The sequence below is a fragment of the Vigna angularis genome, chromosome 10 (assembly GCF_016808095.1).
Source record: "Vigna angularis cultivar LongXiaoDou No.4 chromosome 10, ASM1680809v1, whole genome shotgun sequence".
Lineage (NCBI taxonomy): Eukaryota > Viridiplantae > Streptophyta > Magnoliopsida > Fabales > Fabaceae > Vigna > Vigna angularis.
The window spans coordinates 10,020,708-10,033,889 of NC_068979.1; the positions used below are offsets into that span (position 1 = coordinate 10,020,708).

The 13,182-nt window shown below is 32.2% G+C and overlaps 2 protein-coding genes across 2 annotated transcripts; one reads left to right on the top strand and one right to left on the bottom strand.

Moving 5' to 3' along the window:
* Window positions 1–824: 824 nt before the first annotated feature.
* LOC108335209 (uncharacterized) lies at window positions 825–4,346 on the bottom strand. Its single transcript, XM_017571171.2, has 5 exons — window positions 3,834–4,346; window positions 3,656–3,733; window positions 2,018–2,099; window positions 1,539–1,681; window positions 825–1,157 (listed from the first exon to the last, which is right to left on the bottom strand). The coding sequence occupies exons 1-5, from the start codon at window positions 4,119–4,121 to the stop codon at window positions 957–959; spliced, it is 792 nt and encodes a 263-aa protein (XP_017426660.1). The 5' UTR covers window positions 4,122–4,346; the 3' UTR covers window positions 825–956.
* A 746-nt stretch (window positions 4,347–5,092) lies between these two features.
* On the top strand, window positions 5,093–6,114 carry LOC108335523 (NDR1/HIN1-like protein 12). Its single transcript, XM_017571554.2, has one exon. It carries the CDS (start codon window positions 5,300–5,302, stop codon window positions 5,999–6,001), a length of 702 nt encoding a protein of 233 aa, XP_017427043.1. The 5' UTR covers window positions 5,093–5,299; the 3' UTR covers window positions 6,002–6,114.
* The last annotated feature ends 7,068 nt before the right edge of the window (window positions 6,115–13,182 follow it).

Sequence of the window (13,182 nt, forward strand, 5' to 3'; positions counted from 1 at the left end):
TAACCTAAAAAAATTATTTTCTTAATTATTTAATAGAATTAGCATGTAAATCACCAAATCTTATGTAAACTTTTTGAAGATAGAATTTAAATTCATGAAATCATCAATTCAATTATTCTCATTCATTTTAGTAAATGAGTTATTTTATTTTATATAAAGCACCATGTAACTAAACAACTATTATTTCCGATGTTCTCCGAAGGTCCAAAGCATCTGATTAATAGGTGCACAACTTTATATGGAAGCAAAAAAATGTTACAAACAAAACTCTATAGTCGTTTTTTGAAGGTGGATGCAATAATAATAATAATATTATATGATCCAAGGTGTGGTAAAAAAAAATAGTGAACAATCAAAATTAACAAAATTGTTTCTAAATTAATTTTAATTTTAATTAAATTTAACTTAACAAAATATAAATTAAATTTTAATTTTAATTTTTCGAATAATAATTATGAATAATATGATATTTGTAGTATTAAATATTCGTTATCAAAAAAGATAATAAATATTCGTAACTATTAACTATTCAGCATGAATTTTATACGTTGAAAGAGATATTTTTACCATTCCTAGGAAATGGTATATCTCCCTATTATTTTCTCTTGTAGACACATCACAAACTTAATTATAATGTAACATTATAGTACATTCTAAAAATCTATGTAGATTACTTGCAATTGGCACCTTTCTAATCTGTCAAGTCACTTTGTTATAACACAAGTTTCCAACTTGAGTTTACATTTTTCTTTTTCACTTTAAACCCAAATAAGGAAGAGAAAGAAAACCTCGAAAATACTTAAAATGGGTGATTGGTTAAGAGGTAGAAGACAATTGCATATTCATTGTAATATATACAGAGCAAAAGCAAGTGATAGGTACATTTATTCTTCACTTTATGGGTGTGTATCACTGGTTGTGATCCTTACTTTACATGTATGTGAACATCATTTTGCCTAATTCAGCTTAGACAGCAAAAAGAGGCAACTAGAAGAAAGGAGAACAGAAACACAGAAGCATAGCAGATCCACAGGAGTTTGTATGCAAGCTTTCTTACTTTTGTCAAACAATCCAATCAGAAGCAGCATCACTATGACGTGACCAAGCTTCGTTTTCAGTTCATCCACAGTTTTTATATTCAGCCATTTTGGTCGTTCCTGAAAAGGAAAACCAACACACAGTAACAAACATCAACAGACAGTTACTCAGAAAAACAAAATCCTCAGCCAGTGAAGTGACACAACGACAGAAAAGGCTGCAATCTCTTGTACATCAATGTTATTATCCAAAATGTAAAATACATTAAGCTTCTCAAAGTTAAAACCGACAGATTTAAACTGATTTTGTACAAAAGTTCTCATCTAGTTTTTCAAAAGTTTATCTTATCACAGCCTATATCATGTTCTCTACTCATGTCTACTTTTTTGGTGGCTGTGTTTTGGTAAGTAGTTAAATTGAGTACTTATTATGCTTTGCTCACACAAGGACATATCTACTTAGATAAGGTTTGCCAAGAAGTATGATGTCCCAAAGGTAACCTTTAGAGTGAACAAACCAAAGAGACTTGATCTGTCAGAAGGTTTTTGATCTGGAAGAGAGCTTGCACTGCCAAGATTACTGACAAAGAGCTCATAGAGACCCATTCCAAAGACCAGCATCACAGTTCCTAAAAGATACACATCTAGATGAACAATAAAGCAAAAGTCAGAAAGAAGAACAACCCATAGAACAACAAAATACAAACTTTACAAAAGAACAGAGAGAATAGATTAAAAGAAATCTACAACAGTAATTACCACTCTAAATCCCTTTTATAAAGCTAAAAAGACTTAATTTATATTTTACGAAAATGCCCTTGTGGAATTTTATAAATTTAATTTCATTCGTGATAGGGACTAATGCAATTTACCTTCAATGACTGTGAAAACGAAGAATATGCTATATAATTAAGATATAACTAGAAAAGAAGAACCCAAATTGAAAAAACTTAATGGAGTTTAAACTTAGAGACACTCACCAATAGCTTCTATTAGCGTTTGGATTACTTTACTGCGGTTTACAAAGTATTCCATAAACGACGAGGTAACAAATACGCAGCCCTGTGTAATAAAAGGTCAATTGAAAAAATTATGCAGTAAACCAGAATTTATCAGAGATAGCATAACAATTCTGATGTTTCTATATTACTATAAATTGATTCCATTATCTCAACCACTTTAAGCAATGAAAAAAAATCCGTTAAAGCTTATTGATGTTCAATTAACTCAAACTTTTTCAAAATTGAAAGGAATTATTTGGAAAAAGGTAATATATCTCTGCTAGAAAGCTAGAGTCACCCACTTGAGACATATAAGATATATATGGGATAAAAGACACCTTTTAGACTTAAACTAATATGGAGAATCCAGTTTAGAATAGTAATCTCTTCGTGGGATTGTCTCATAGTTTAATTACTATATCAAGTAATTTATTCTACTAAATATGAAATTTCTTACATTGTCAAACCCTTTTAAGAACAAATATTTATAGAACTTTCATTCTATCAATCAATAAACCAATTATTACTACTTAAGTTAAATGAAGGAGCATGCTCCTACCCAAAAGTAAGTTTGAATCTCATGTTAAGAAAAAATAAAAAGGTTGAGTAACATATAAGAAAAATTATCCACAAGTCCATTGTCTTATGGATAGGAGATAGTATATTAGTTTCTTATATAGGTTGAATCATAGCTCGATAATGTCAAATTATCAAATAATCCTGGTGAATCTCCCTCAAAAGAACCCAATAAACACTTGGAGTGTTGTATCTAATTTTGGTCTAAGGACAAACTATGTAGGTGAGATTGCCTCTTGACCTAAGTACTAAGTCAAGTCTTTTATTAGTGACCATGCATTGCTTAGTTGAACCAAGGAATTAAGTGAGAATCTACCTTCAACTTAGTTTTAGCTTTAATCTTAAGAAAAAGGTTCAAGGCTATTATACATGCTTTGCTATATATGTAGGACTGTTGATGAACTGGCTGAGATACATGCTTTGGTATGTAGGACTGTTGGGACATTTCTAATGGCACTGTTTGCAGTGGTTATATTGGACTTGGTGTCTGAATGAAAACAAGAATCTGACTAATTGATGTTTATCAGAATAAAGCTGTTTATCAGAAGTAATTGAATGTCACATCCATAATTTTCAGAGTACAGCATACTGAATTAGGACACTGGATTTTTTAGGTATACTTTGAAGTTAATGCGGTACATTCCATCATTAACAAGCTTTGAAGAAGCGATACACCAAAAATTGATGGCAAAAGAAAAATATAACTATCAAATACGTTGATAAAATTAAGAACTACAAAGTTACTATATAAGTGTACAGAACAAGATTTCGTGGTATTCTCTGAATACTTTAAGAAAAAAAAGGAAACTTCATCTCAGAGAGTAGTCTAAATATTCTCCTAATAATACTTTACAAAAAGGAAAATTGAATGAAAGAAAGAATATGCTTAATGCAATGTTTTATATTGAGTCAGTAACAGGGTTCATAATTTTCTCTAGCTAGTATCGATTAAAAGGGTGACAATAGTTTTGGTGAATTAGAGCAGATGCAAAGGACCTCCATAACAATGAGAAAGTAAACAAGAATGTATAAAAATCATACCTTGATAAAACAAAGAAATGATCCCATTAAAGACCCAAAAACTCCCAGAATAGCCATAAACCGGCACCTATAAATCGCCTACAGAAGGAATAATAAAAAAACAGAACAATCAAGAACCATACTTAGAAACATTCCAACAACCCAAAATTGCAACAAAGAAGAAGAAAACCCTGTTCACCTTCTCAATGCCTTCCTCTAAGGCCTCCAACTTCTCCGACTGTTCCTGAGTGACCACAGAATCATATCCAGACTTGGAAGCAACATGCGGCGGCGAAGAAGGATTCGCCGCAGAAGAAGAAACAGCGGGTCCCGAGTTGCTGCAGACGCAACTGGGGATCCTGAGGCTTTGGCACCCGAACACAAAGACCCTTCTAATTCCATTTGAGGTCAAGATGGAATTTTGGGAGCGGATTAAAGGTGGTGAAGTTGGTGAGGGTGGTCGCACCAATGCCTGCGACAGTTTCATAGTCTGAGGAAGAAGTGAAGCAGTTAATGGCTAAGCGGAGCGAAGAAGTTGAGGAAAGTTGAGATGAGAGTGTGCTGTGTTATATCTGTGAGCCACAAAATTATGGAGTTGTACGTACAGTGAATCTTGTGTTGTGCCACTGGTCAGAACGTGAGAATGAGAGTGAGATTGGGAGTTTCACGGCACGAACCTATCTGCTACACCTGGAACCATAAAAATCTCCACGGACCTACAACCTTGGAAACTCGGAATTTACCCCGTACACGTGTTTCTTTACTAACGTTGGTCACCGCCGCCAAATTCAAGATATACTTTTGAATAAGTGATAAATTTCTTAAAAATAATTACAATTAACTGTGTTAAATTAAACATCTTTTAGAATGCAGTAGGAAAAAACATGTTTTTATATACTTTTCAATCATTGGTATTTCATATCAGATAAAGGAAATATCTAAAATTGGATATTACGTGGCAGCCTGTGACTAATTTGGGCCGGCCCATGAAATCATGACAAATGAGGCCCAGGTCCAACATTTAGTTCTACAGTAAATTAAATATGTGAAATAAAAATAGTAAAAAGTGTTGTATGGTTTATTAAAATACAATGAGTATATTCGAGCAGGAAAAAGTACTAATTGATAACTTCCTCGTCCAACTGCAAAGCCATTCCTGATTAAAGCTTCAAAGGCAGGAAATCTGCAAGAAAAGAGGAAGTGTGACTCGGTATTTGGCATGCAAGTTTGGTATTTTTACTTTTTTGTGCTATACTATATATTTGAAAACCATTCTTTATTTTATCACTTTCCTAATCAAGGTTAACAAAGAAGCGTAAGAAAAAAAAGTGTAAAAACAATTTTACTACTGACTTTACAGAAAGATTACAGACCAAGATACGTTGTTGGAGAGAGGCGCGACCAGCGTAGGAAAATATAAAAACCAAACATCATTAGTTAGCATAAGGTGGTAGGAGATAAATGCTTTAAAGGTAGGAAAGGAAGATACCAAAACCTTCCCACGAATTAGAGATAAAGAACCAGTTTTTGTGCAGTTCCCTACCTGACCAAGCTTTGCCAACCCCAACTCCTCCTTCTCAAGTAGTCTTTACCCACACCAAACATATAACTCCCAAATAACCCCACATGGGTTGATTTTTGGCTTCCATTCATCAACCTACCTCAATGCCGTCGTCCCACCGCGACCATGGCCAGGCGGCCGAGTACCAGAACCAGAACCAGCACCAGAACCAGCACCAGCACCAGCACCAGCACCAGCACAGAAGAAAATTGGTAAACACTCATCATAGCGGCAACACACACCCTTTGATCTGGCTGGCGGCAATTCTCTGCACAATCATAGCCATAGGTGTTGTAGTAGCAGGCATAGTGGTTTTCGTGGGTTACATGGTGATCCACCCCAGAATCCCTGTGATAAGCGTCACCAAGGCTCACCTTGACCTTCTAAGCAACGACTACGCGGGTCTTCTCCAAACACAACTCACCATCATCGTGGTGGCCCAGAACGGGAACGCCAGGGCCCATTCAACCTTCTCTGACATAAACTTCAACCTCAGCTACCAGGGCCAGCCGATAGCAAGGATGATTGCCGAACCCTTTGATGTTCCCAAGAACAGCTCCAAGACTCTGAACTACGTTGTTCGGTCTGCTTCCATCCCTTTGACACCGGACCAGATGGAGGAAGTGGATGAGTCATGGAAGCGTGACGTGATAGGGTTTGACTTGAAGGGAAGCGCCAGAACAAGGTGGAGAGTAGGAGCCTTAGGTTCGGTTAAGTTCTGGAGCAACTTGGAGTGTGAACTCAAGTTTCGCCCTTCCAATGGGAGTTACATTAAGCATTCACGCTGCACCTCTGAGTCCAAATGATTCTTAGTTCATTTTTCCTTCTCTGTAAACACAAATTTCCACAAAACAAAAACCAAACTCTTCCTTCTCTTTCTGCATATTTTCCCCCACATAGATTTTTACGGATAATAAAATTCAGTATCTTTTAGATTCGTTGCTTTTGCAGGAGATATTTCAATCTGCTATAGCGATGTGACTCTGCATTTGACACTCTTTTCACGAAGCTTGTGGCTTTTATGGTATATAGTGAATAATCAATATTCTTCGTCTTTGTATCGAACAAGTTATGTTCAATTTAGTTATTCACCCCCAAAAGACTAAATGGTTAACTTATCAAACAGTTTGTCTACTACAACATTCCTTCTTCTTCCTTTTTGTTGAATGGGATTTTGTACGTTGCTGCCAGCAATAGAAAACTACAAATTTTAGAAATGAACCAAATTGAAAGGAAAAAACTATTTGAAAAGATTTTGTCATTCACCGTCGAAGTTTAGGTATTCTCATATTACCACTACACTTCAGTCAAGTAAGAATCTTAGCCCTTAACTAAAAATAAGAAATACAAATTATTTATAAAAGAAGGAGATCAGGGAATTTGTACAATGAAAGAAATTTTCATTAGGAGAAAAGGGGAAGGGGATACAAATTTTACCAAAATTTTCATTATTGTTTCGTTCAGTGTTTGAAATCATTTTACCAAAATTTAGATATATTATAATTACTTAAAATATATAATAATAGTTTATGTTAACTGAAATTTATAATTAAAGAGATAATGTGGTAAGTTTATGGGTTATCTTTAGTAGAATTTCATAAGATCTAACGGAATCAATTTTACAAAGAGAATAGCTTATTTCTGCAACGAAACAGAGTAAGAATTAAAAGAAACCAGAAAACAGGGACAATCGTGATTGTTTCAACAAGACACGTCACGTGACTCCGAATCTAGAAACTGATGTAACCGTCTCCTACTACCAACTTACACATGAAAAATTATTATTTTATCGTAAAATTTTATTTATATTTATATTTATTATATTTATATAATATAATATTATTAAAATTTGGTGTAGACCAAAATTAAAAGTAGTGTCAAATAATTCTTTCCTTCATCGATATATAGATAATACTTTTCAAATCATGACAAAAAAAACCAACATTTTAAACTTAAAACATAAACAAAACAAAAAATAACAAAATGTATTAAAAAAAAGAAAGTTAAACCCACACATCTAATTAAATATGGTCTTGACAGTGGATCTAAGTTGGCACATATACCTTTTTATCAAATACAAATAAATACTTAACAAAATTATCAATTTATCTCGACTTATAATTTTGAATTTTGAGACCAATTCATACTTTTCTTGTCATTTCAAATTTCAATAACTATTTCATTTAAAATATTCCATTTTTAATAATAAAATACTATTAAAATTAAATATTACATCACAATGAAATCATTTTAAAAATAACAAACTACGAAAAATAAGATTTACACTTGTAAAATTATTTGACTTTTCAATTGGTTTTTTTTCATCTTTCGTTGGGGTAAATATAAATAAAGTCTTCATAATCTTACACTATTAAAGTAATCATCATAAAAGAAAAAGAAAAAATATATACAAAAACAGACAACACAAAAGCAAGGGTAAGCTAAAGTACTAAAAGATCATACATACATTTTTAAAACAATAATAATTCACATCCATATAACTCAAACAACACATAATACAATTCCCGTCAACCTTGAAGAACCTAAACTATTTGGATAGACATATTGATGTCGGACTCATAGGGAACCTGCAGCAGTGTATGGTGGAGTAACCTTGCTCAAAATAATAATAATCACATCCTCAACCACCACCAATAATCTCATACACCAAGGTTAATCCGTCAAACATCTATGGCCCTAACCAATGACCATAGACTAGGACATCCTGCTACTCTCCACGACATAATCACCCATCTCTACATGAAATAGGGTTATTGAGAGTGTCAGGATCATTCCTCAGTCTAGGAGCCCCTATTTCAATACGTAACACAACATAACCAACTAAGATCTTCCTCCTTAGAAATCCTTTCTCACATGATACTTAAAATCCATACCTCACGTATAACATCATCATCACATCTCATACATAATCATATTCATATACATATACTCCACACAAACATTGCATACTATCACACGAAACCTCTCATTATACATTAAACAACCAGAAATACTCTTACAAGTCATTAAAAGTCACATAATAACACAAATTTTTTATAACATCTTGATACTCACATTTAGGTAAGGAAAACAACTTTGAAACTCTCATCAACAGCTTCGGAAGGGTCCAAAACGACCTAAAGAACGTCCAAAACGGACATCCAAAACCCTGAAAACCCTCCCAAAATGGGTGCAGTGGTGCCTAGTAGCGCCTAGGGGCTAGCGCTCAGCACTGGCGCCTCTAGAAACAACTTGTTTGGGCAATCAGGCGCTATCAGCAAATCAAACCCCAACCCACTTTGTACACTTCTCTCACAACTTCTGTTTTACACAACCAACCCTTTCTCAACAACTCAGTTATTGAAACCCCCAATTTAAGACTCAAAAACTAACAAAGACCATCATCATTCACTCCCTCAATTGTATTCTCCAACCAATTATACATCAATTTCATTATTTCAAGCAATCAAAATAAGCACAATTAACAAACAACTTCACCAAAGCTCTTTTAATATTATACCAAGCATTTTCTAATTAAATTCACACAATCAAGTCATTATACAACCTAATTTCAACAAGCTCAATGCGTCAATTCAATTAACCATACCAACACATATTATTAGTATACTTAAAACTTAAAAATAAGGTATTTAGATTTCCTTACCTTTTTAGAAACTCCAAATAGCTCTAGAGAACACTATACTCTGTTCCCTCAACTCAAAGAGACCAAACAACACCTACAGACCTTGAAAACATGATCAAGTTATACCATTAGAACCACTTATCATTAAAGAACCTAAGGAAAAGCTCAAACCATACATGCAGCAAAAGAAACCTCACATGCATTGAAGAATGTGAAACTAAAGAAAATAGTAGAAAATTAACTTACTCTATTTGAGAAACTGATCAGATAGATTTGAAGATCTCACCGTGAGGATCATACAGACGGTCTCCGATCTTCAAACAGATGAACAAAGTATAAAAACCCTTAGAAAGAAGGTAAAAGACTCTAGAAAAGTGATTTCTAGAGAGATAGGTGCTTTAAAATAATGAAACTCGTTTATAACAACTCATTTTATATTAAAACCTTTTAATATTAAAATAATAGAGTTCCATTATTTTTAAATCATTATCACTTCTAAAATATCATTTTCTATGTCTTTACATCATTCACCAAAATACTTAATCAACTTTTTTTTATGTACGAAAATATCATTCATAAATAATTCATTATTATTATTATTATTACTATTATTATATTATTATATATTATTACTAATCTTATTATTATTAACCTTATTATTTTTATTAATATATATTATTATTGTATATATTATTATTCTTAATATTATTATCAGTATAAATATTATATATTATTATTTATATATAATAATAAAATTATTATTACTAATACTATTATTATATATTATTAGTATTATTATTATTATTATTATTATTATTATTATTATTATAAAATATACATTATTGTTATTGTATATTATTATTATTATACAATATTATTGTTTGAATTGTTAGTAAAGTTAGTATTAGTATTGTTAGATTTATTTTAATATTATTATCAGTAGTATTAATAGTAAAAGTTAAATTATTATTAGTATTAGTATTATTATTCTTAGATTTGTTGATATTTGTGTTAATTAATAATTATTTTGAGAAATAATTTTATTCTATAAAATAATATTTGTTGACATATTTATATATAATAATGTTATTTGAAGGAAAAACTGAAAATGAAATTTATCATTTAACACTTAATTAATAATTATACTAAAGTAATAATTTAAATTAATACTAATTACTGAATTACAATGCTAAATTCAAATTATATATAATAGATAATTAATAATAATAATAATAAATAATAGATAATATAAATATTCTAAGGAAAAACTGAAAATAAAATTTACCGCTTAATTAATAATTATACTTAATAATAATTACAAAATTAAAATAATTATTAAATTACAATTATAGATCATATATAATTATAGATAATGGACAATAAATAATATAGATAATAATTTTATTCTATAAAAAATTGAAAATGAAATTTACCACTTAACTACAAATTTTCCACTTAATTAATAATTATATTAATAATAATGACTGAATTACAGTAATTGTTGAATTATAATTATAAATAATAGATAATTATAGATAATATATAATGTAAGGACTTGGATTTGAGTCAGCAAAAAGGGGATGACAAGTGGCAAAAGATGAGAGGTTGAGTACTTTAAAATAAAATTACATTAGTTTGGAAACATTGGTTTTTAACTCATTCCTCTTGTCTGAGAAACCATTCCTCTTCCTGCAAGCTCTCTCCTCCTCCTATATCTTCTCCCTTTCCATTCTTCACATTGAACCATTGAATCCTCGATTAGGTGCTGCCCCAACGATCATAAAGTAGCGGGTGTTGCTCTTAGTCGATCAATTTTCTCTAATCTGAACCGGTAAGAAAACCCCCTTTCTCATGTGCCCTAGGGTTGTAAGCATGTGATTGAACTTGTTGCATGCAACCCATTTCGTTTTCTTCCATAATCTAGCTTCTATTTGGTGCTAAGATTCGTTTTCTATCATCAATTGATGATTTATAGGTGATTCTAACATTTTGAAAGTGCAAGCAAGTGGTCTAGGGTTCCTACTTGAGCTTGGTTGTCTACACTAGAGGTAAGGGGAGCTAGTTCTATTTTTGATTTTACTGTGTGGAGTGAATGCATGATAAAATTTTGAAATGGTATGTTGTGGAAGCATGAACTTGGTTCTAGTAAACTTGAAATGCATGTATGGAAGTGTGTGTTATGTGATTTTGGTGATTGATGTCTATAAACTATTTGGAATGACTTAGAATGATGGAATTGTGTATGTTGGAACTGTTTTGGCGTGAAAATTCTGTGGTAGTACTGTTAGAAAGGAAATAAAGTGTCTTTAGAGTCAATTTTAGGCCATTTTAGAGGAAGTGAGGTAGGGATTTTGAGTAAATGAAGGCTGCAGTGTTCCTGGACTGTTTGGGCAGCCTAGACAAGTCCATTGTGACTTGTTAGAAGCATAACAGTAGTTGAAAACAGGTTCCAAGTAGTAGAATTGGATTTGGGTACCTAAGTTGTGAAAATTGGTGTTTTAGGGTTGAATTTGAGTATGAATTGTTGGAACAATCGGTACCGTTATAGAGTTGCGCAGCAGAATAAAATATTCGGAAAGCGTGTTACGGTCACAAATCAAGTTTTGATGGTTCGTTTTAGAAAAACAATTTTCTTAGAGAAAATTAATCAAACAGTTAACATGCGTAAAAGGTAAAGAGTATAGAGAGTAGAAAAATTGATACACTGGATTTTTATCCTGGTTCGAATCAAAAGATTCTACGTCCAGTCGTTAATCACTATAAATAGTGATTAACCTTTTTCACTAAAAATGGTTTCACAGATTACAACTAATAGTGAATAAAGTAGATAAATAAACCTTCCTTCGACGAACGAACAGGAAGAAGAACACTCTGCCAACTCGAAGAGAAACGCTCCGAATATCGACAAACGAAACGCGAGCTTCTCCTATTCACGAGACCAGGCAGAGCACCTTGCTAACTCGAAGAGAGCTTGCTCCGACTATCGACACACGACACACGAGCCTCTCCTGTTCACGAGACCAAGCAAGGGAACTTGAACTATAACTTCTGATAACTTCCTGTGACAAACAGTATTCTACAAGAGCTTCTGTTCAACAACGTTACTATTATTGATCTTCACAGAAACCCAATATATAGCTAGCTGTTCTGAATATCTAAGGTTAAGTCTCAACTGCCACGAATAATCGATTATTGTAAGTGATAATCGATTATTTAAGTCCGTTACAGGGTTTTCAAAATGTGATAATCGATTATATGAAGTGATAATCGATTATTCCTGTATGACTCTGTGATAATCGATTATTGCCATTCCATAATCGATTATTGCAGTTAAAAATGCAAGTTTACAAGGTTTACAAGAATTTCCTACTACATTTAATTTCTACATATTGCTTTTAACTAATTCTAATATCTTCTTCAACTAAAACTTCTTGTAGCATCATCAAAACAAATTTCTTCAAGATTTACCAATACTCCTTATTGGTAACAATCTCCCCCTTTTTGATGATGATCAAAAATTCAATTTTAAAAGCAAGTTTGGCTTACCTGCAAAACATACAAGCTAACAAACAAGGTTAGCAATACCTGTAATAATTTATACTTCTCCCCTTGTATTATTCTTCTCCCCCTTTTTGATCAGAAGCAAAAAGACCGGATGTTAAAGGCTCCCCCTAAATATGATCTCCCCCTCAATTAAACAAAGGATGCATATGATCAAGAGATCATTTTATTTATGAAAATAAAGATTACATTATAAGAAGACACATAACAGACAAAATTATAACATAGATGAAATGGCAAGTAAACAACAAAACAGTCTCCAAAAAAAAAAAGTTTTTTTTTTTTTACGCTGTGACTTAAGATAATCGATTATTACTTTAAATAATCGATTATGTGCGAGCCAAAATGTTAAAATCCAAATTTTTGAGGACGAGATAATCGATTATTACCTTTGGTAATCGATTATTTACGTTAATTTCCGAAAAACACAAATTTGGGCCAAATTTTCAACTTTAAGACACATCTAACATTCATAAATCATTTCAAAGCTCTTAAAAAATACCAGGATACCATAGAGTCTTCTTTTCCTTTTGAAAAATTAACCTGCAAAACCAAACAATAGAGTTTTGGTCCCCATAATCTCATTTGGGTCCTTTAAGATTAGAGACAATTTACTTTATAAAAGGAATACAAGCATATTTTCCATTTGGAACATCAAAATGTTTAATTCTACATTTGTTAGAAGTGTGCCCCTTTTTCATACAATAAAAGCATGTGACAACATTTGGGTTTCTATAAGACACAATTCCTTTTTCAACACATACCCTACGAGTTCTTATCACT